Source organism: Bolinopsis microptera, chromosome 9 (assembly GCF_026151205.1).
Source record: "Bolinopsis microptera isolate Bmic1 chromosome 9, MBARI_Bmic_1.0, whole genome shotgun sequence".
NCBI classification, from domain to species: domain Eukaryota; kingdom Metazoa; phylum Ctenophora; class Tentaculata; order Lobata; family Bolinopsidae; genus Bolinopsis; species Bolinopsis microptera.
This window is the reverse complement of record NC_087080.1, coordinates 12,789,930-12,813,825: the sequence shown is the minus strand read 5'-3', so window position 1 is coordinate 12,813,825 and position 23,896 is coordinate 12,789,930. Positions and strand designations below refer to the sequence as shown.

Sequence of the window (23,896 nt, the reverse complement as noted above, 5' to 3'; positions counted from 1 at the left end):
ACGGGGAATGTAGGATTACATCGGAATCTGTATTCAATGCCGACGATGTCAGCTTGTTTAACTGAAAAAGTTTGTTGGGCGCGTAAATGTAACAGTCCATGTGTTAGAAATTAGAGAAGGTATTTAAATTTCATATCCACATATTCAGAAGAGTGGCAGATGTTCTTGATATATTTCCGGCAATTTCAACTTGTATCATTTACAGTAGTCATGATAACTCGTCGTGCTATATAGCTTGTAAATTTTAACAGCAGATTAGCTCGGGATTGAAAATATAGAATTCCTGAGGACAGTGTCTGTTTGAAGTCACAATGATTAACCTCGAATAAAATCAGACGTCTAAGATATAATTGGTTGAAAGACCCAAAGGCCACCTGCACCCATAGGGCTTTTGAGCAGTATACACAATTTATTTTAAACAAAATAAAGTTGCTATCTCTGGAAATGAAACGACCTGCACCTACTTACAAATTAAGCCAGACCCGCCTTGCAAGTAATTTTAGTCTTGCAAGTACTTTCAGTTAATATATAACGCAATTAACTTTATTGTCTCTGATAAAATTAAAATCTACATTATAATTTAATAGAAATCAAACGACATTTCACTTTTAAGTTTTATTGTTTATCGCTTCTGTAAGCAGTCACCATCTGCTCCAGATTCGTAGATTATTTGTATCAATTTAAGGTACGAACAACGAAAACAAGAGTAATAACGATGGTTACAAGATATTAAACTATAAAACAACACAATGAATAATTCGACAAACTCCTGCTTTAACTCCTAGTTCACCAGACGTATATTGCCCAAAATCGCCCACCGATCTAATGATCTTATCCTACCATAACATATCACATCATGAAATACTATCACTATACACATACTATAGCCAGACATACTATTATATATTATAAAGTCGGCCGTCAATACTTGTCTATATTCACGCAGCGTGAATCACGCTGAAACTCCTAGCTTAAATCCGCCATGACCCATGCCATTATGTCTACTATCAATCCCTCTCTACGCCAACCAGAACTCAACCAGAGTTACAGGTTCCGACCACCAACTATCCTTCGATAGGACAAACCACCAACTCTCTCTCTCCCAGTTCAGGCTCCCTTACAGTCCGGCATCAATGACGCTCTATCGAATCGGGAAAACTCAATCTCCTTCTCGACCGTCCGTCCGACCTTATATATTCCTCTACCAGCCCTGTATGTGCCGCACCAAAATACGGCCCGCCTATGCTGTATGCTCCGAAAACTCATTATTCTCTATTAACTGCATTCTAATCTATAGCACGCACTGTCTTGTCAACAAGTCGGCCTGATTTTCTCGTGCTCTCTGTTGCTTATTCAACCAACATCGAACTACAGGCCGTCTAATTTTATCTATGATTATCATTAATTCCCTACCAGTATTTTCAGCCACTACCCTCATCACACTTCCGTCGTGTTCTTGCCATAAGCCTTTACATGCTCGTTGCACAATGATTATTTCGGCCGCTACTAAGATCAAAATCTACGAGGCACAAGTAGTCTCTATTCTACTCTACAACTGCAACTCCTGGGCTGCACCACTAGCTTCGTTGAATGAACTTGATATTGCTCATCGCAAACACCTCCGAAGAATCCTCAACATCAGATGGCCTACTGGGGTTATTTCTAATGAGGCACTCTATGCTCGTTGTTATGTCACTCCCTTGTCTGTGAGAGTCTCTAAGTTTCGATGGAGAATGTTAGGACATATCTTAAGAGGACAGGAAGACTCACCAGCATACACCTCTATGTTATTTGCTATAAATTCTGATATTTTTATGGAAGGGAGACGGGGTAGACCATGTTTAAACTTATTAGATGTTATTAGAAAAGACTTGACTAGTAGAAATCTTGATATTAGACTTAAGAATTTGACTGATTTCGAAAACCTTAGATTTTTGGCTTTAGATAGGGAGGAATGGAAGAAGTTAGAAGATGGTTGATGTTTTTGTTTTCTTTTTTTTGCGTTTTGATATCTATAAGGTGCCTAGGATGCTCTTTTAAAGAGATATTTCGTACTTTGAAAGATTTACTACTACTACTAATGATAACTCCGCATTCTCTTGAGTAATCGGTTAATATTATAAATCTATATAATTTAACTTAATAATGATACTTCCAGAAAAATTGACTCAAAATATTCACTGCGTACACTTCAGTTCCAGCTCCTCGTTTATCCATGTTCTTGATAGGCTTTCAAAGGAAGTGATCAGCTCAAAAGTACTTTCAACAATGGTGAAACTCCAAAAACCAGAGGTTGATCATCATATTATCAAGACAAGCGAGATTTCGGACCCTGATTTTATAGTAATAAATCTTTCTTTACGAGCCCGTTCAGAAGCTCCAGTGTGCTCAGCTGAAGAAGAAAAGACTACCTCAGATATTCTTGCAGTTCAACTTACAACACGGAATCGGTTGACGATTTTAATTTTCGCTTGCATTGGAATTTTCCTGATATTTCTTACCCGCTTGTTTCCGTCTGGATTTTACTTGTACTTCGTTCAAAAATCAGGCTTCAGGACCATCATAGGTAAGATTAAGGGTGCGCCTATTTTATTATCATAAATAATCATCACTTTTCTAAGTTTAAACATAGGTTGGTAGATTTTATAGTTTTCCAAGCTAGATATATTGGGACACCAATCACCATTTAATAGTAATCAACTCAGCTGATAGCGAAGTTGCAATAACACCTGTAAATTTCCAAGTAATAAGTAGCAATAACAACTTCTCCTCAGGTACCGTGTCGATTTCTGCTGCTCTAATCACTTCACCCTTGGGCCCCTACGTCTACAGATTTCTACCACAATTCATCAGAAATACCTCACTTTTCAAAAGGTGCCTAGGATTGAGCTTTATCAACCTGATATTCACTGCTTTGATGGCTTTGGTACAAGTTGCAGCTGATAGAAACTGTGGACCCGCTGTCATCTTCGGAACTATAGCATTGTTGAGGGGAGCCCAAGGTTTTGCAATAGGCATAATGTTTGTGTTTGTTCAGGTGAGAATTGGTTGGAGAACATATAATTATCATTGACATTATATAGAAATATTGAGCTATGATGCTAATGTTAATTCCAGTACTACTACTACTAGTTCCTTGAATGAATGTAGTATAAATGGTTGTTGTAGGACAATCCATAGATCGTTTTTACTGTTCCGTTTGAACTATGTTTATAAAATATTTGTTAATAATTCAATACCATTTCAGGGTGAGATCATTGATCTGTATCTTAAAGATGATCAGAAGTCGATGATCTTGATTAGCAGTTTTATGCAACTGGCAGCGATGGTCTCAACGATTATGGGCACTGAGTTATATGCTTCTGGTGGATGGGTCTTAGTTGGATTTGGCGTGGCTTCCTTCAACATCCTTCCCCTTGTGATTCTACCGTTTCTTAAAAACATTAAGGTGGAGGAAGGCGTCCAACAGAAAGTTGAAAATAGCGATACAGCAGTACAAAGTAAGGGCCCTCAAACTGTGTCACGGAGGCTTGCTTACTACATTCCAGACGTAGTCCTGTTCCTGAATAACATGGTTGTAGAGCTGCTAGTTTACGTGCTCCCCCCGAGAATTGTACAGTCCACTACCATGTCCATCACTTCGGCTGTGTCTTTACTACGTATCCTTGGTATTGCTTCGTTTCTCTCTGCCTTAACTTTGAGTTTCATTGCCGGAAAATTCAAAAAGTTGAATACTCTCGGCATAATGGCAGCGGGAAATGTATCTTATTACTGTGGTGCTGCTGTGGCGTACGGAGCAACAACGTACCACTTCAGGTTCCTGGGTGTGACACATCAACTGATTATTGGGCTGATATTAATGGGGCTAGGTGGGGCTTGCCACCTTAATCTCTGCATTCCTAGCAAGTTTTACCTCCACGATAAGTGGAACCTGAACAAGGACTGTCTCGGACAACAAGCCGCCAAGATCTACAACATCGTTATCAGCCTTTCTTCTATGCTTGGAACAATCATCTCAGCCTTGTCGCTGACTTGTAAAAGTGAGATACCGACTGTAGCGGGTATATCAGGACTTGGTGTAGTTCTAACTGCATGTCTTCTGTTGTGTTACCTCGTTAAATAACGTAGCAGGATTTACTTATTATTTATAACTTTTGGTAGTTGTGTAACATACAATTGGAATGTTTACTCGGTTGAATAACCTTTCAATGCATTTGACTAATATTAACATCGATGTAAAATGTATATCGATTGTTTTTTGTATGAATATTATCATTATCTTAACTTTAGTGACCAACTAGAACTGAGACTTTTACTTTTTCCTTTCATCCAGTTACAATCAAATTTAATAAGTTGGGATTTTGAAATCTCTTTTTGAAAAGCAACTACATCTAAATCTGTCGACGAAACTGCATTAAGTATCACTTAAGTTACAAGTTTTCACAAAAACATAGAAAAAAAGGTGCATACCGTCTTTTCTTGGGCAGTTGCCATTGTCCTAGATATAAGAGATTCTAGCACGAAATAGATCATTTTCTAGTCCAAACAAACAAGTTGTATCTTTGTCTGAATAGATATATAATGTTCCAACCCATGATATTATGTAAAACCTTAATATTTGTGCAGTATCCATAACATCTTCTACTTTTCAGTTTATGAAGAACACCTGCAATTCTAGCTTAGTGAATGCTCTACGGACACTGCAGCAAACCTTGCCTGGCTTAAATTCTATTAATCAGTATCAGGTAAAGTTACTGTAGCTTATTATACATAGATTGTAGGTATTTCTTTAATCAGTAGATAACGGTTTAATCATAAGATCATCATACGAACTGAATTTGTGAGCTGATTGGTTAATTGCTGTCACGTGTCAAAACAAGACTGCGTACTGCTCTATTAGTAAGGGGAAAAGTGGCATTCCGTTGGATTTAAATGTTCACAAGGATTTAGCAACGGAATATGGTAGTTAGAACCCCTACGAACATAATTAGACTTGTCACCAATTTTGTATCTCGACAGAAACACCACTTTTTACCACTTTTTACCACCTTTGTACCACCTTTCTGGTTTGCCAAATATCTTTAGTTGTGAACGTCGTAGAAGGCTGAAAATTAACCTAGAATGTTTATGTTATCAAGGAGTAAAACTTTTGTACGAAAAATTTTTACATTGGACAATCAGCTAATTGGATCATTACCAATTAGTTAATTACCAAAAATAGTGAAAAAATTTTATTGGCTCAAAATGATTAAAATCGTTTGAAACACGGAGAAATGTAGTTTTTAGAAAAACTTCAAAACTTTTTCACTTAAAAATTTTTTTCGAGACTTGAAAAAATTTCGAAATTTTGAAAAAATTTTTCCGCCAAAAGTAATCGAATTGCATGAAACGTGGATAAAAGTGCTTTGCAGAAAAACTTCGAACATTTTTAGATTGGGGAATACTAAAATCATAAATATTTGAAGTTGGAGTTCAGTAAATCTCAGCATATTTTAGTAATTAGGAATAGCTTAGCGGAAAGGGCTGAACCTGAAAAAGGTTAACCACACAATATTAGAGTTTCATAACTAATTACAATACAGCTTTACCAAATTCCACATAAAGAAACAGCACAAAAGGACCGTTTAAGATCGAACCGATTTTACCTGCTGTATACTATCATTTTATTGATTTCAGTGATCAAAACCTCTCTGTACCGTCAATCTTGCCAATCTATACCGGGTATCTGAATGTACCGGACCTCTTCTTTGCCTCTATAATAATAGACCCAGTTGTGCAAGAAATGCGACTTCTCACAGGGGCTTCTTTTAACTGTGCACTTTTTGTCACTCTCGCAAGAGGCCCGGTATTATAGGGGGGTATAGGAAGCAAGTGTAAATATACCTTCCATTATCCACTGTGGGTTTTTTGTGTTGTGAATGCGCATATCATGCCGCTTCGTTTGCTATGCAAGATACCTCGAATAACCCCCATATGTCATTGCCAGGGTCGGGATAGAGCTGGAGATAGCATTGAGAGGTTGCTAGAAATAACTAGACTTAGAATAAAGTCTAGCTATCAGATTATAATGAAAGGCTGTTAAGCTTAGGGGTGGGCGACAATTGACCCCCCGACAATTGACCCCCGACAATTGACCCCCGACAATATAATTTAATACAATTAATCCTGACCCTGACCCTGACCCTGACCCTGACCCTGACCCTGACCCTGACCCTGACCCTGACCCTGACCCTGACCCTGACCCTGACCCTGACCCTGACCCTGACCCTGACCCTGACCCAGGACCCTAACCCTAACCTTAAACCTAACCTTAAACCTAACCCTAACCCTAACCCTGACCCTGACCCTAACCCTAACCGTGACCCAGGACTCTGACCCTAACCCGATCAATTGACTCCAGTGTAATTACATGGGGGGTCAATTGTCGTACTAAGCCCTAGATTTTGCGACAATTGACGCCAGTGTAATTACATAGGGGGTCAATTGTCGGGGGGTCAATTGTAAGGGGGTCAATTGTCGCGGTACAAAGCTCAGGACGGTGATCTTGATAGGTCGGATAGCTGTACCTGATTGGTTCCAGCCCACCGTGTCGCTTGGAAGTAAGTTCTCACCCCACCTCTTCCAAAAATGCGGTTACCAGAGCAGGAAACTCTTCTTCCTCCTCTTCATTCAACCGGAACACAATCAGGTTCCTGCTCCTCTCCTCCTCTGCAGCCACAATCTTAGCTCCTTCTTCGGCGTTTTACTGTTGCAGACTGTATAATTTACTTGCACTGTTCTTTTGCAGTACTCCTGCACTGTTACACTGTAGCTCTGTGTCCCTGACTCCACCGTGGTTTGCACTGCCCCTAAACTGCAATCTTAAGTAACTTTAGTTCTGGCACTCTTTGGCCATTAAAATAACCATATTTATTTATTTATTTATTTTTAGCACCACCCAGCTACCACCAGTTTATTCTAAGTCTAGCTATTTCTAGCAACCTCTCAATGCTATCTCCAGCTCTATCCCGACCCTGGCAATGACATATGGGGGTTATTCGAGGTATCTTGCATAGCAAACGAAGCGGCATGATATGCGCATTCACAACACAAAAAACCCACAGTGGATAATGGAAGGTATATTTACACTTGCTTCCTATACCCCCCTATAATACCGGGCCTCTTGCGAGAGTGACAAAAAGTGCACAGTTAAAAGAAGCCCCTGTGAGAAGTCGCATTTCTTGCACAACTGGGTCTATTATTATAGAGGCAAAGAAGAGGTCCGGTACATTCAGATACCCGGTATAGATTGGCAAGATTGACGGCACAGAGAGGTTTTGATCATTGAAATCAATAAAATGATAGTATACAGCAGGTAAAATCGGTTCGATCTTAAACGGTCCTTTTGTGCTGTTTCTTCTTGATGTGGAATTTGGTAAAGCTGTATTGTAATTAGTTATGAAACTCTAATATTGTGTTGTTAACCTTTTTCAGGTTCAGCCCTTTCCGCTAAGCTATTCCTAATTACTAAAATATGCTGAGATTTACTGAACTCCAACTTCAAATATTTATGATTTTAGTATTCCCCAATCTAAAAATGTTCGAAGTTTTTCTGCAAAGCACTTTTATCCACGTTTCATGCAATTCGATTACTTTTGGCGGAAAAATTTTTTCAAAATTTCGAAATTTTTTCAAGTCTCGAAAAAAATTTTTAAGTGTAAAAGTTTTGAAGTTTTTCTAAAAACTACATTTCTCCGTGTTTCAAACGATTTTAATCATTTTGAGCCAATAAAAAATTTTCACTTTTTTTGGTAATTAACTAATTGGTAATTATCCAATTAGCTGATTGTCCAATGTAAAAATTTTTCGTACAAAAGTTTTACTCCTTGATAAGATAAACATTCTAGGTTAATTTTCAGCCTTCTACGACGTTCACAACTAAAGATATTTGGCAAACCAGAAAGGTGGTACAAAGGTGGTAAAAAGTGGTAAAAAGTGGTGTTTCTGTCGAGATACAAAATTGGTGACAAGTCTAATTATGTTCGTAGGGGTTCCAACTACCATATTCCGTTGCTAAATCTTTGTGAACATTTAAATCCAACGGAACCCTTAAATCGACCACTTTTCCCCTTACTATATCATCCTCATCACATCCTTGTGTAATAAAATCCATTAATTTCAAATTAAAATTATCTGATTAAAATAAGTATTAAAACTCAACAATTTCAGACGAAATGTGTCCTGGAGTTTATAAACAAGACATATTTCCAACACTTCAACTTGTACAAGTACATCCTGACCCTTCCCCGACAGCAGGACTACACTCGGCTTGATAAGATGTTTACGTTCTGGAGGAACCCAACTCTTTAAGTGGGGGTGTTGAAGAGCATCAGTGGAGGTCGGGCTCTCTTGTTATTGAAATATATAACCGATATTGTAGAAACTATTAAAACGTTAAAATAATTATTTATCTGTGCATGAATTCGATAAGCTGAGATACAATACATTAGTGATACGCACATTTTCTAATGTTATTCTAGTTTGAAATACCCGCTAATCATGTGAGTGCACACTTGAACAATCTCACTTCTAAAACAAGAAGTCTTATATTTAAGATAACAACACCTCTAGATACGACGAGAAGATGAAGTTAATATCACAACAACACGCAGCCGCCATGGCAGAAGCTGAGATAGAGTCACGGTCTCGGCCCGTTGAAAGACTCGACAAACGGGGCCGGGTACACCAAGATAACATTAATGATTTGGTAAGTATTCAGGGGGGAGGGGGTACACCAAGATAACGTTAATGATTTGGTAAGTATTCAGGGGGAGGGAGGGTACACCAAGATAACGTTAATGATTTGGTAAGTATTCAGGGGGAGGGGGTACACCAAGATAACGTTAATGATTTGGTAAGTATTCAGGGGGAGGGGGTACACCAAGATAACGTTAATGATTTGGTAAGTATTCAGGGGGGAGGGGGTACACCAAGATAACGTTAATGATTCGGTAAGTAGTCAGGGGGAGGGGGTACACCAAGATAACGTTAATGATTTGGTAAGTATTCAGGGGGATGGGGGATACACCAAGGTAACGTTAATGATTTGGTAAGTATTCAGGGGGAGGGGGTACACCAAGATAACGTTAATGATTTGGTAAGTATTCAGGGGGGAGGGGGTACACCAAGATAACGTTAATGATTCGGTAAGTAGTCAGGGGGAGGGGTACACCAAGATACCGTTAATGATTTGGTAAGGTATTCAGGGGATGGGGATACACCAAGGTAACGTTAAGTATTGGTAAGTATTCAGGGAGAGGGGGTCCACTAAGATAACGTTGATGATTTTTGGTAAGTATTCAGGGGGAGGGGGTACACCAAGATAACGTGATGATTGGTAAGTAGTCAGGGGGGAGGGGGTACACCAAGATAACGTAAAGCTTTGGTAAGTATCAGGGGGAGAGGAGGGTACATCCAAGATCACGTTGATGATTTGGTAAGTATCAGGGGGAGGGGGTACACCAAGATTAACGTTAATGATTTGGTAAGTATTCAGGGTGGTAAGTATTCAGGGGGATGGTGGGTACACCAAGATAACGTTGATGATTTGGTAAGTATTCAGGGGGAGGGGGTACACCAAGATAACGTTAATGATTTGGTAAGTATTCAGGGGGGGGGGGGATACACCAAGACAACGTTAATGATTTGGTAAGTATTCAGGGGGGATGGGGAGTTAATCAACCGAGTAAAAGACTCATTACTCTCTGTTAGCTTGTTGGTAGATCAATTATAATACGAACTATCATTTTAACATCATTTTTTATAGCGTCTAAATTTTCATATCAAGGCCATTATTTTGACTATCTTACCTTTGTTTGCTTTCATTCCGTTTAACATTATTTGATATGCATAGTCGTAAAACTACTATCTTGTCACACAATAGATGTGGACTGTAAATTTATATGAGATACATATCTTTAAAATGTTCTACAAATACAATCCACAGCTATTCTAGAAATCCTGAATGACCACTTGCACTCACTGCACACTCAAGCTATGAATGGAACGTCTGTTCTTGCGCTTGATAGGAGTCGGACTGTCTAAACCGTCCTTAACAATAATGGTAGAGAACACCTCCACACTTGTGGGTTTATTAAGCAACTCACCATGCTCCACAGCTCCATGTCTACCAACATGAGGATGTTGGAGGTAGTATCATTGAATTAAGTATTACCGATCATAATTATATTAAATTTAATCCGTCTTTTCAGGTGACATGTTACATTAGAAATCACTTTGAAAACATTGAAACTGAAGTCAAGAGGTCACTCAAGATCACTGAAATAGCTATGGAAAAAGAATTGGCTGTTATCGAGGTAAGTCCACTTGAAATTTATCCTAAACAGATTCATTCCTTTTACATTTTAAAAATCTGATATTTCAATATTTTCTGGAGCATATAAAATAACGTTTATCATCGTACAGGCTGGAATAGCACGGAACAAAGAAAAAGAAGAAGGGTCCACCAATCCCACAACCCCTCCCAAGAAACCAAAAAGTCCAAAATCTGCTCAAAAATCTGCCACCAGAAAGAAATCTCCCGGGAAGAAATAATTGAATAATATACAGTTATGTGATGGAACACATGCCAGTTGACATTGGCTTATTTCAGCTTATTGGATTATTTTCAGCTACATATTAATACAGCCATTCACTGATGATTTGATTAATTTAAAAAACACTTTTCAGTACTCTGAATTTAACTCGCATGTTGCAGTGTACCGTTTATTCTGTACTCTGTAATTACTATAAAAATGCATCTTATGCATTATCTCTCGGGAGCAATGTTTAACATATGCTTGTTTTAATGACAGAGAAGTAAAATATTTACAAACAAAATGGTGGTTGCTTCATTTCGAAAAATATGTTGTCCGGCTTTTGCACTGTGCTTGATGAACTTGAAACGAGCTGCATTTCCAACGAAAAGCACGAAAAGTTGTTGTTTTTAATGTAGCGCGCGAAAAGAAGTGACTTTTTTATGAATAAAGTTTTATTGCCTCCATTCACTATACCAAAAAGAAATATATAGATAATAAATATACCGGCACGCGCGCTAGCTAGCTATAATATAGCTATTATAGTAATAGCTAGTCGGCTCTGACCTCGGCGCTACTATAATTCACTCGCCAGCAATTCAAGTAAAACACATGAGTTAAGGCTACCAGACCTTATCGATTGTCGTATCTATATCTGTAAAATGTTAAAGCACAAAGGTAAATTTCAAACATATTTTATCGGGTACTTGGCATCTATCCAAAAGTTTGGCGAAATTGCACGTGCGTGCTGCTTCCAACCATGACAACGTGCATTTTGAGCCCTTGTTTGCACGCAATCGGTCAGTGCTATTCAAATCTTCTCTCTTTTGTTAAGATAAACAACACTACATTAATGGAACCAAGTGCAATCTTGATCCTGATCGCCATCGTCCTCCTCGGCGTTGCCATTATGGGAGGAGGAACTATGGTATTTTGCTGCCACGGGTTCGAGCGAGGTCTCCCCTTCATCTCAGTCCGTGAGTTATACGAAGAACTAGCAGATTTGGACAGGAGAACCAGTGAAAGGTACATGGACTTCGCCCTCCTTGTTAACAGCGTGGCTAGTGGACTACAGAAAGAAGCAGCAAGTCTCCCAACCCAGCTACTGGTCAAAGACACGTCAACTATCATTGACATGGAAGAAGGAAATGGAACTGTTGGGTGTCAGACTACCCCAACTCATCATGTAATGGTCACACCTGCCCCAGCTGAGGTGATCATCTCTATCCCCGAAGAATAGGACTTACACTTCTACAACTTCAACCACCACCAATACCATAAAGAGGCATTTAATTAACCATCTCTTGGATTTTAACGACCATTTTAACGATTTTAAAGGCCCAAGCAACACGTCGTGCTTGCGGTCTCAGTGGGGGGAGTAGGAAAGTTTTGAACTACCTGCTCTTCGTGCCAGCCTGACAGTTCTGTTAAACCCTGCCGCCTAGTAAAAATGCAAGGTATATAACAGAACTGTGGGGTCCCACTGCCGCGGATCTTACCCGGCTGATGATCCTGGAGTGCGGTCAACTCCACCCCTGCCCTGATCCCGTAACCAGAGCGTTTTCATTACAGTTACACGGTCCATCCCGATTACCCCAGAACGGTATTTTTTTTCTTCCTGGTTACTATTCCGTCCGGCGATTTCCATTCAAAGGGGTCCTTTCACAAGCATGTTTCAGTGAAATACCGGAAAGCCAGTAAAAGTTTTACTGGCTTTCCGGTATTTCACTAAAACTATGTCACAATTTGATCGGCAGTAAGTAGTTCAGTCTCACATCTCTTGGATCTAATTCATCGCAGGGACATTTTTGTCGTTTTTCCACCATCAAGAAATGTCAGCATATATTTGATTTTGATATTTCAGTAGAACCGATCGATAATTGTCCGGCTTAAATATCCGGCTCCAGTTCCGGTCCGGCTTAAAAGCTATTTTGTGGAATATCAACCGGAAAGATTTAAAAAAAAAGTTATATTATAATCTCGGTGTCTAATTCAAATCTTGGGTAATCAGGTCAGTACATGTCCTGAAGTTGGCTTTTACTAATTTGCTCGCCCAAAAATTGTTTTTATGGTTTTACATAAACCTTAATCCCAACCCTAACGGTAATCCTAACCCTAATCCGAGCCCTAAACAATCGAATTCGTCTTTTACTAGCCTGTCACGTGACCAAAACAGTTGTTTGCCCATAACTCTCCAGGAAAGCATTTTGATTCGGAATCAGATTCGGAATCAGCGTCCAAAAATACACCGATCTAGATTACTTTCATACCGTCAGAGCCTTTTCACAAGAATTTTCTTAAAAATAAAATTTGGTCGAGCGATTTAGTGGGAGCGCCTGAACACTGAAGTTCGCATCTCGTGGCCGAATAACATGTCTCTGATGTTGGTTTCTTTAGAAATAGGCTAGTACTAGTAGTACTGCAGTCAAATACGTCTTTTTGTCGGACGTAATTCCCAACAAAGCGATTTCAACGGGAAATGGTCGGGACAGGTCCCAGGAATCATATTTAGGTCCTTAGATTCAGATCTTTGGCTCCAATAACATGTTAATGTTTCATCTCGGAGTCGAGTAAACAGGTAATTTGTGGGAACCTTAAGTTACGACCCAATGCCGAATATCATGTCGTGTCGAACGACTTACAGTTACGTACAGGTAATTATATAATTATATACGAACCACAATATGATAAATGCGTTACTTCAACCGTCAGGTATATCGTGTAAAAGATTGCGTGACTTTTTTGCCTAATGAAAATATATTTTCGTACCATGATTTGTGAGTTGTGACTGACAAAAGACGTAAGGTAGCGGGTGGAAACGCGTAAAATCGGTACTGTGTACTATTACTTACATGATGACAATTGAAGAAGAGTGGAATGTCAAAGTATCATTGATATTCTAGACTCAATAATTCTTCCCGATTCGAATTATAGTAGAAATAAAAGTACAGTTTAAAATGCGGTAAAAATATCTTTTAGAAGAAGCTAGCTTTGCTAATATTATAGTCTGTCGGATTATTAACCAAATGTTTTCCCGACGGTGAAACTGATAACAATTAATGGTTTTTGTTAATTTCCCCCGGATTTTGCGATAGAAAGTGAAACATACTTTTGAATAAAAACGAGCCACCCTATTTAAGGAAACCCACAAAATACAAATCTATAAAATTTGGTTGTTTTTCTACATTTTCGCAATCCCGATTTGAGTAGAAGTTTATTCACTATTGCATCTCCCACTGAATTTTTTCAATATATTATATACTGTCACTGAAGTTTAATCGGAAAAAGCTAAATTTTGTGGAACCGTTTGCATATGTACCATGTATGCAAATATAACTATAAGCTATTAACAAGCACCGCTAAGATCAAAGATCAGGATTACTGGTCATTGGTATTTTGAAATATCCTTCCAAAACTTAACATCCACTTTTTAACAAAACCCCACCTTATCTACTCCGAAATCTATCACTCTATTGTTTCATTTCACCCGAAGCGATCAAATTTTCAGGTTTGCAGCGGAATCTCAGCCAGAGATATGATCAATTAACTTGTTTGGAACGCACATAATCAGCAATGGGCTTACACTGGAGCAGCAGGCTTACAACGCTAGCCAAGTAAGCAGCGAGCTATTAACTTTACCATTTATCCTAAATAAGGGACTGTATTAACACAGCAGTTGTCTGCATTGTGAGCGGCACGTGACCCTCACGTGGGCGCCTCGTGACTCTTTGGGTTGCCATCTGAGGCCCACGTGACCTCCCACTCTTGATGGCTCAAAGGAAAGAATTGAGCAACTGCACTCGTCCAATATGGTATAAAAAGCGGCGTGACTCACGCGTGGTCGTACCTCTTCCTGTGATTGGTCCCGATATTTGTCGTTCTGCGCGCTGATTGGCCGCTTGTTTGGGTCACGTGAGATCGGCACGGTGCCGTTCAGAGAGCTAGAGTAATGAATGCGCAGCACTTGTGATTCAGGCACACTATCGCACTGAGAACGTAGCAGTTCGTCTTCTTGACCCCACATTTTACACGATCCGGCCTAACTCTAATCTTGGGGCCGTTTTTCATGTTGCTTTGTTGAATTTGTCAGCTGTATTCAGTTGTCAGTGATCGACTACAGAGTCTGAGATTTCAGGAGTGGTAACCTCAACACTCAACACCGGATGGAAGAGGACAGTGTAGGTGAGTGGGTTCCCTTGCGGCCTTGTTGCCAAACCTGAGTGGGTGGAGTCACGTGATTCACAATTCCACCATATTTGGGCATCAGCTGACCACGTGATTCCGCAATTCAACCTCATTCCTGGGTCACGTGACCCGCATTTATTCCATATATGGAGGTCGCATGACAGGAATCGTAAGGAAGTGCCTAGCCAGCCCAGCAGCACTTTTCGCAAGATGATCCGCCGGTCTTAAAAATAAGTGTGCCAAGATTCGAGAAATTGTGTTAGCACTTGTGAGTTCTCCGTCTTTACACGAGATTTGCTTAGTTATCCTGCTTAGTTATACTCTGTAACTTTGCTTGCATATTGGACGATTTGCTGACCTTTTGGGAGCTAGGTTTATACAAAGTTATAATGATGATGGATGCACTGGAGGGACGCAACATCGAGGAAGATATAAACTTCTTCCTCGAGCAACAGACGGTCCACCAACCTCCACCTTTCCCTCATTTCCCTCCCCCAAACGGTAATACATCCTGCTACTCAGTACACTATGCCGTGGGGCTCCCCTAATTGTCTCGAATAGTTTGCATCATTATATTATAATAGCATGATTGATGGGCTTATTCTGTGCGTGATGAGCAGACAAAAGACTTGGTCGTTCGTTTAGTGTAAACTTTCTAAGTTAACAACAAACCTCGATCATCTCTCTGCAGTACCCTCTACTGAGTAGTGTTATAGATCAGATAGAACTAAGAGCAGCTCATCAGTTGAGGTATCTGTTGCCGGCCTGAACTTGAACTTTGTTAAAAATAGATTCTCTGCTGAGTTCCCCTTTTATCTCAGTACATTTCCCCCTAATTCCGTTGGAAAAGCATGTTCACTGTCAGTAGGAACCCCGTCAGTAGATACTGGTCATTACAGTGGTTACTACTTACTGTTAGAAGTTACACGTTTGTATAATAGACAAGTGCCAGTACTACCATTTAGCTACACCCACACGATACACCCGTTCCTTTGTTTAATACATAGAGGTGATAGCTGTTCAAAATGGCTGTAAATATGTAGCAACTTAGAAAGGGGACTTTTTACCCCTCCCAAAAGCGGTTGAGCTGGTGCTTTTGGTCCGTGTTCGAATTATATTTATAATTATATTTATATAGAAGTGTATAGTGTAGGATGTTTACGGTCCTACTCTCCAAGGATGAGTGACAGTCAGATTACAGCTACAGATATCCTCAAACTGAGAATATGCCCTGGAAATTGTGTCATGCACCTTCACAAACTCATATCCTACAGTTTCTGTCGAGCTCTGCTGACTTAGGACCACTTATTAATTAGTTATTAAGTTGCCCTATTACTTTAAAGAAGATTAAGTAGAAGTCGATAATAGTTCTGACGACACGAGCAATCAAGTCCCGCACTCTAGTCCTGTATTTAATGAGGCATCTGAAATGACACATGTCTACAGTACTTCTAATTAGTGTGTACATGAGGTCACGTGACGTCACGTGAGGTGTCACGTGGTGGAGCCCCTCCGGGTCCCGCTCCCGAGACTGTGGAGCCCCATTACTCCATTAGCCCCCCTGTAATACACAGCGTTATTTGCTCCGTCATCTGTTGGTTCTTGTTGTTCGGTGAGGTTCGAACTGTTTTTAGGTGATTTAGTGGGTTCTGATCGTTGTTTTTAGTAACCATCCCTGAGACGGCCATGCCTGCCTTGGTTATTAAAGCAGGTACTGTTTCATCATCATATTATTCAAACTTTACAAAAACAAAGCTTCCTTTGCTCAAGATAATATATGTCCATTGACTTGTAAATGTTTGTAAAATGTAAACTTGACTTGTTTTTGTGTGCCCACCACTTTTTGAACAGTTGACGGGACCTTAGAAATAGCTGTGACGGAAATAGCTATAACGGGAAATAGCCTTGGCCCTTGACAGGAAATGGCTGTAACGGGATTTGTTGATAAGGCAGGTGCAGTGCCTTGTCGACAATGAATATGACAGATGTTATAAATTACGTGATTTGTGACACCCGATTGCTGTGCTGTGTTAGAGGTTGACAGTTTGATATAAAGCCATGAGCCGTTCAATATTTCGGCGGATCGGTAGTTCAAATCCTATTAAATGTCGTCTTGAAATGTCGCGTACCTGATCGAAGTTTCGTCACATGTTGTGACCGCTTGATATTTAGGCTCTAACATTTACAATTAGCTGACATATAATAACGCAGATTTGAAATTAAGAGATTTTCACATCACCTGCTGGCTGTCCTCAAATCTGACATCTTCAGAAGTAATGTAACCACGTCTTTAGGGGATCCACAGTACAGATTGCTATGAAATATGCTATGCAGGTTGCTGTTGCTATCCAGTCTGCAGGTTGCTGTTACTAAGCAGGTTGCTATCCAGCCTGCAGGTTGCTATCCAGTCTGCAGGTTGCTATCCAGTCTGCAGGTTGCTGTTACTAAGCAGGTTACCATCCAGCCTGCAGGTTGCTATCCAGTCTGTAGGTTGCTATCCAAGCTGCAGGTTGCTGTTACTAAGCAGGTTGCTATCCAGCCTGCAGGTTGCTATCCAGTCTGTAGGTTGCTATCCAGGCTGCAGGTTGCTCAGCAGGTTACTGCACATTATGCAGAGCTTGTTTTGATGTACAGAGCTCGAGAGTAAGCCAAGTACAGTGAGACGGTTATTTGTATGACTGGCTCGCAGCGCACCTCACACTACGCTCATCATTAAAACATTGGCCTGTTTAGGAACATCCAGTCGCAGGTATTCAGTGCCCTATTGTTGTGTAATGGTGGAGCACCCTCCCCGCCCCTTACACACTTTTAGAGTTACAATTTTAGAGGGACTGTGAATTGTGAATGTTTAGAGGAAGACTTTTTTGTGGAATATATTTTAATGGCAGATAATCTGAGAGTAGTTGTGAATGTTTTTCTGCGTGGGATTTCTTCCTGGTTTGAGTGTCACGTGCCTGCTAGTTGCTAGGAAACTTCATCACGTGTTTAGATTCTAGCCTTGTGATTGGTTGTTAGCTCGAACATGTGCCACTTCTACTGTTAGTCAGTGGACAGCTACTTTTTAGCGGTATACCTTGAATTACTTTAATCGGAAGGAAATCTCTATAGTGGTCAAGTGGGGTCACGTGGGGTCAAGTGTAGTCACCTGCCTCAGTGCCCAGTGCCCACGTATCCATGTAATTATCATCATTTTACAAAGAGATTTGTAACTATGAATCTTAATAGAAAATTCATATTTTAGATTAGAATTATTGTGTAATGCAAATTGAAATTCTCGTCTTACATGACGAGAGATTATGAAATTTTATTCAAAAGACACAATTTAATTTTGTTCCAAAGTTTGATTTCTTTTCCAAATCTGACTCCTTTATAATTTCAGATGTACCAAGTTCTGACCCTGGAGATGAGGAGCTAGAAGTTCCAGAACCTGCTAAGAATGAAAATGGTAAAGGTAGGATATCTTTTAGAGATATCTTTTTTTAATTGTTTACCCGTTCAATGTTTATAAAGCGCTTTTACAATGCATCAATTACTATCAAACAGGATCATTTAACAGAATTTATCAAACGATATACCTTAATATTTACCTTAATTTAATTAATTAATTGTGTAATCTACGTCACTCATCTGAGTATCCCACTCAGTTGGTAGTCCTAGATCTGAAACAGGTGGGTTGATAATGCATTTCTACTTTTTTTAATTTATATCTTTTTTTGCTGTTGTTTTTTTTCCTGTAATTATTGAATTGGGTTAGAATTTAAGATTAGAAATATTAGCGTTCCATCTGACTCTCATCTGACCCTATCCAAACCTATATTCATTGTCCTAGAGCAGACAGGAATCTGATGACTTATACTCTGTAAAATACAGTCTAGTTACACCCTCCCTCTTTCTCTGTTAGCGCTGAGTTACGTCTCCACAATATGTTATTTCAGTTCCTCAGCTTCACTCGCTCAAAATGGGATAATAGCCCTCAAATGTATAGTTGTGAAATGCAGTTGTCGGGAGTTGCTGGCCGGATATAATCCTTATATGGTATTATTATCCCACAGATCTCTACAAATATGATATTATTGTCCCGTATGATCGAAGATCGCTCATAAAGTTTAAACTGATCGAGGATGTCGAAGACGTTACATCATATTGTGTCTCCAGCTGTCTAAGCTTCATCATGTTATTCCCGGTCACGATGACAAGAATTTGTCATGTTTCATAACACCTGCAATGATTAGCACCAAGGTCACGAAGTGCACTGAAATATCTTGAAAACTGGCTGGCCATTTCGATCTAATCCGTGTTCTCGTAAGTCTGATCCCTCTCCCCATTAAGTTTGCTCTACATTTCAGCCTACTCAGTGTAGTAGGTAGTGCTCTCAATTTAACCCTACATCTTCAGATGTGTACGTATGTGACTCTTGTGGAGCTTTGTTTGCTTACAGTTACTCTCTCCTGGCTCACAAGAGGCACAAGTGTCATGCTGGAAAGGGAGAGTTCAAGTGTGATCTCTGTCACAAGAGGTTCAACTTTCCTTCCCAGCTTCAGAGACACATGCCAACCCACACAGGTAATAGTTTATTTAGTGATTACTTCATTATGGTGGTTTACTAGGATCATCATTCATCATTAATGAATTGTTAGTCATTATTGATTGATCACCAACAAATATCTCGCATTTTAAAAGGCTCACAACCACAGGAGAGAAGCCGTTTCAGTGCCACCACTGTCCCAAGGCTTTTAATGAGAGTAGCAATCTAAAGCAGCACATGTTGATCCACACGGATCAGAAACCATTTTGTTGCGATTTTGCTACTTGTGAGAAACGGTTCAGATCCGCAAGCAATCTCAAGGTGAGTGTTTAATTGATATTGAGGAAAGAGGAGAACCGTACAATTTGATATATTATCACTGTGTTAATTTCACGTAATTTTACTTAATAGCTATCCAAAAAAACTTGTTCAAGGATTCGATTGACTGATAAAATCGAACACTTGAACAACTTTTGGATTATATCCAAGCCTATGACCCAATTTGGGTCACAATTCCTGTCCAGTCCTTTCCAGAGACCACTGACCAGTGACTAGTCCAGTTACCAGTGACTGGTTGATCACATGTGACCTGTCACGTGTCTGGGTCCTCATATGAACTTGATAATCCCAGGTGCACATGAGGACCCACACAAAAGAAAGGCCCTACATCTGCGAATACAGCGGATGCGGGAAGAGGTTCGTCAGTGCTGGCGACCTCAAGAGGCACTTCAGAATACACACCAAAGAGCGACCTTATGTCTGCCAGTACTGTGGCAAAAGCTTCATCCAGGGACCGTGAGTGTAACTTTCACTTTCACTTTCTGTTTAAACACCACTTTCACTTTCACCACTTTCCCTCCAGGGATAACATTCAGTTTGTAGGCTTCCTCACGTCATTAGTCACATTAACGTGGCCGGCTTAGCAACAACTAGTGTTTTAAAGCTTGCTTACTTACTACGCTCATTCGAGCAGCCGTATCTAATATAATGACCTGAGTTATGTTGCGTACACTGAGTACAGCTAGCTGCTCTCCGAGCTCCTGGCTATGTGCCAGTTAGGTCTTTATACATCTCTCGTGTGGTGTAGTACTTTACACAGATTTTAATGATTCCTTAATTGGGGTTCTGACCTGTTGTGTGAATTTGTACGTTTTACTTTCTGATGTTTAATTTAAGTAACTACCACATATTATGTAGCGATTGTTACTTATATTCATATGTAAGATTTAATTATCTAGTTTACTTATAATATGAATGGCTAACTGCTTTTAACTTCTACTTTCCACATATAATACAAATTTTACCGGGGTAAGCACAGGGCTCCAATGCTCTATCTTGTAATAGTGGTCATCATGACCATGACCACGTACAGTGGTTAACGTTGCCTGTTGGTGCCCCCCCTCCCCCGCCAAAAAAGCGCCCCCTGTTGGTGCCCCCTCCCCTTTTGGCGCCCCTCCCTAAAATTGAACAAATAAGGTGATTTTCGAGGATACGCCGGTAAAATTTCTAAAAAAGTGTTTTCTACATTATGACCACCTCCCCCTAATTAGTAGAGTAGCTAAACAGCTAACTAACCAGCTAACTAACCATGGCTAAGTAACCAGCTAACTAACCAGCTAACCAGCTATAAGTCACGATTACATTCCTCAGGTACCTGAACATTCACATTCGGTCCCATACTAAGGAGAAGCCCTACACGTGTAGTCACTGTGGTAAAGCCTTCTCTCGGACCAGTACTCTTAAGATACATCTCCGACTTCACACTGGGTAATTAACTAATTGAGATATTTTATAAATTATTTAACTGTTTTCATACCCCATAATTACACGATTTCAAAATGATGAAGTTGAATTTAAGAAGGAGATGAAGGCTTTCTTTGGAGATTTATAGAAGCGATATGTATATTGCGACTGGTAGCAAGAAAGAGGGAATCTCAACGCAAGGTGATGGTGATTAGAAATAATTTTTGTTATTTGTTAAAATTTTACTGCAAATCCTTTAAATTTGTTACTTTCAGTGAGAAAGGATCGGAGAAAGCGAGCAAGCCTAAAATCTATAAATGTAGCCCGTGTGACAAAACCTTTGACACGCACAACAGTTTACAGATGCACAATGCAGTATCCCATGCTAAAACAGAGCCTATTGAGTACGATCAAGGTATGTAATGGTGCACATGGTACACATGCGCATGGTACACAATTATAGATTGTGTGGACACAATCTATAATTGCTCAACTATCTGTCACATACCAATCGTGGGAATTAATGTAAAAGCCAGCAGTTTTCCAAAACTGGCCGGCACGTTTATGAACTTGCTGGAAATCAATTGTTTTGCTAATTGCTTCCACTTTAGTGATTTCAAATGTAGTTCACCAAAAGAAACAAACTCTACACATTTCTAACTGTTAGACCCGCTTTAAGATCTCAGATGCACTATTACACTGATCCGTTAAGATATCCCATATATATTGCGTAAGCCAAGCAAAGGGGAGGGGTTTGTAAAGACTAGTGTAATTTCTACACAACAGACCTGTGTACAAAGATACAGAGGGATAGGGGTCTAACATTACAAAATCGTGGCTAATGTTATATTCGAACGATTCATTATTATCATGTTAATGTAATTAATTATTAATATTTCTCATATCATTATAATGTGTGGGTACTAGTACCAGAGTACGCATTAGCCACAGAGGAAGACTATCCCCAAGGGTAGGAGTAGTAAAGCAACTTAATATAGGGCTAAACAGCGTGTTCTTATTTTATTATTAAGATATAATTAATTGCTAATTATTACAGGACCACCACGAGTCTCTCCGCTGGAGCACCAAATGTACAGTCCTTATAAGGACCCTTATAAGGACCCTTACCCTCCACATCCCATGATGCATCACACCCTCCCTCCCATGACAGACAACTACTCCTACATGCAGGTAAACATGCAATAACATGCAATAAAATGAGGGTAAACATGCGGGTAAACATGCGGGTAAACATGTAATAACATGAAATCACGTGCGGAAATTAGAAATTCATGCCGGGTATTTGATTATGCGTGAACACTGAACATCAAATTCTTTTGAGAGTTTTCTTATATTTTATAATTATCTATCTTATTTATTATTAAGCTGGTTTTGAGTTTGACCGAAACCAGCAACTTACCAAAACAAGTTCCCCTTGAAAACAAACCAGGTTGCATATATTGAAACCTAATATTTTTTTTCTCCAGTCCCTGATGTACGACTACAGTGACAGAGAGGTGCCGTGCGGCACCCTCCCCAACGGTCAGACAGTGCCGCTTATTGGACGTAACGCTAGCATCGTCAGACCCAGACCTAAGAGAGCAGAGGGTGGAGGACCTACACCGCTGTCTCCAGACTTCATACCTCAGGTTAGATTGGGTTGGATTGTCATTGCTGCATTTTGTATAAGACTTATTCTTTTGTTCATTGTTTAATTATGTAAGGTTGGTTCAAATGTTTCAGCTTAAGTTTAACCCTTTATCTCTAACCATTATACAACTACAACTAACGAAAGTATATTTCAGAGAGATAAAATGGGAATGCTACCCCCCATGTTACCACCTCTCTCCGGACCAGACTTCTACCCTCCCTCCAGTATGAGCATGTTATCAGATTTATCAGGGGAGAAGATCCCCCCTCTAGTTCCAGTACCCCTACCTCCTCCAGGACAGTTTAACTTCCTTCCTCCCATAGCTCACCTTCACGACCCACTCTACCCAGTGTGCAGTATGGGGATGCCGATGGGAATGCCGCATTTAACGGAGGACGGGCACATGTCACATCTACCACATGACATGCCGCACCCACACATGCCACCGGGTATGATGGATATGAGACAGATGCCGCCCATACCGCCACCCGCACAGCCCCTGGGCAGCGTGTTCAAACCTTACCAGCACCTCGATATGGGGATGGGACTTGCATCTGATGAGGATGAGGACGTGAAGCCAGGTCTTAATGACATCTTTAATGTAGACCCTTCGGATTCTATTTCTAAATCTATGATATGAGGGGTTTCAGTATGTTGCTCAAGAGTTATTGATACCTGCGTGGTCTGAACTGTTTTCTGTAAGAATTAAGTATAAAGTTCAATACGATAAAGCCTTGAACGTAGCAAAGAGGGCTACTGAAATTTTTCAGACAAAAACGTTTGGACTTCTCACAATTGTCGGATCAAGCCGAATTTTTATTTAAAACGGTTTGTAAACTTTTTAATAACCATGCTTGATGCATGTGTGATTGTGATGTCATTTATTTGGTATTTGCGACGGGTTTAATTTATTGATTTCAAATCATAATTATATTTGTTTTATACATGGTTTGTAAGTCGGTATGAATCAGTTTTTATCATATCTTTATCGAAATTTGATAGATCTAAGATGACAGTTTTCTTTGATAAAACAAGTAAATAAAATTCCATGTGCACTTCTTCAATACTAAACCTTCTCGGTCATGCAGGAATGCAGAATTCCCTGGTGCCCTAGACCTACGATCACAGCTAAGTGGAGCTATGAAATGGGCAATCTCGTCACAAAAGCTGTCATTAGGGGCCAATGAATACTGAGCTTGTAAGACACAGCCTGACATA

General features: G+C 39.9%; 2 protein-coding genes across 8 annotated transcripts; both read left to right on the top strand.

Moving 5' to 3' along the window:
• The first annotated feature begins 2,189 nt into the window (after positions 1-2,189).
• LOC134820323 (uncharacterized) lies at positions 2,190-10,833 on the top strand. The gene is made up of 6 exons (XM_063830552.1): positions 2,190-3,037; positions 3,248-4,745; positions 8,209-8,377; positions 8,611-8,746; positions 10,251-10,355; positions 10,465-10,833. Exons 4-6 carry the CDS (start codon positions 8,624-8,626, stop codon positions 10,591-10,593), a joined length of 357 nt encoding a protein of 118 aa, XP_063686622.1. The 5' UTR covers positions 2,190-3,037; positions 3,248-4,745; positions 8,209-8,377; positions 8,611-8,623; the 3' UTR covers positions 10,594-10,833.
• Positions 10,834-14,372: 3,539 nt separating this feature from the next.
• LOC134820342 (endothelial zinc finger protein induced by tumor necrosis factor alpha-like) lies at positions 14,373-23,685 on the top strand. Of its 7 annotated transcripts, none has more exons than XM_063830646.1 (11): positions 14,534-14,756; positions 18,139-18,204; positions 18,404-18,427; positions 19,155-19,322; positions 19,454-19,605; positions 19,916-20,079; positions 20,935-21,051; positions 21,303-21,442; positions 22,085-22,218; positions 22,515-22,676; positions 22,833-23,684. In XM_063830646.1, the coding sequence occupies exons 1-11, from the start codon at positions 14,738-14,740 to the stop codon at positions 23,316-23,318; spliced, it is 1,632 nt and encodes a 543-aa protein (XP_063686716.1). In that variant the 5' UTR covers positions 14,534-14,737; the 3' UTR covers positions 23,319-23,684. The 7 variants fall into 7 exon arrangements, with proteins under 7 accessions (XP_063686718.1, XP_063686716.1, XP_063686717.1 ...); XM_063830645.1 differs by having other exon boundaries at positions 14,548-14,756; positions 18,139-18,210; XM_063830642.1 differs by lacking the exon at positions 14,534-14,756 and adding an exon at positions 15,001-15,260 and having other exon boundaries at positions 18,139-18,210.
• Positions 23,686-23,896: the final 211 nt, after the last annotated feature.

Bases quoted from the DNA above. Each gene is read 5' to 3' on its own strand.
- LOC134820323 (XM_063830552.1), top strand. From the start codon at position 8,624: ATGAAGTTAATATCACAACAACACGCAGCCGCCATGGCAGAAGCTGAG. The intron at 8,747-10,250 runs GTAAGTATTCAG...CCGTCTTTTCAG, and splicing joins AAGATAACATTAATGATTTG to GTGACATGTTACATTAGAAA. The intron at 10,356-10,464 runs GTAAGTCCACTT...ATCATCGTACAG, and splicing joins AAGAATTGGCTGTTATCGAG to GCTGGAATAGCACGGAACAA.
- LOC134820342 (XM_063830642.1), top strand. From the start codon at position 15,149: ATGATGATGGATGCACTGGAGGGACGCAACATCGAGGAAGATATAAAC. The intron at 18,211-18,403 runs GTAGGATATCTT...TATCCCACTCAG, and splicing joins TAAGAATGAAAATGGTAAAG to TTGGTAGTCCTAGATCTGAA. The intron at 18,428-19,154 runs GTGGGTTGATAA...CTACATCTTCAG, and splicing joins TAGTCCTAGATCTGAAACAG to ATGTGTACGTATGTGACTCT.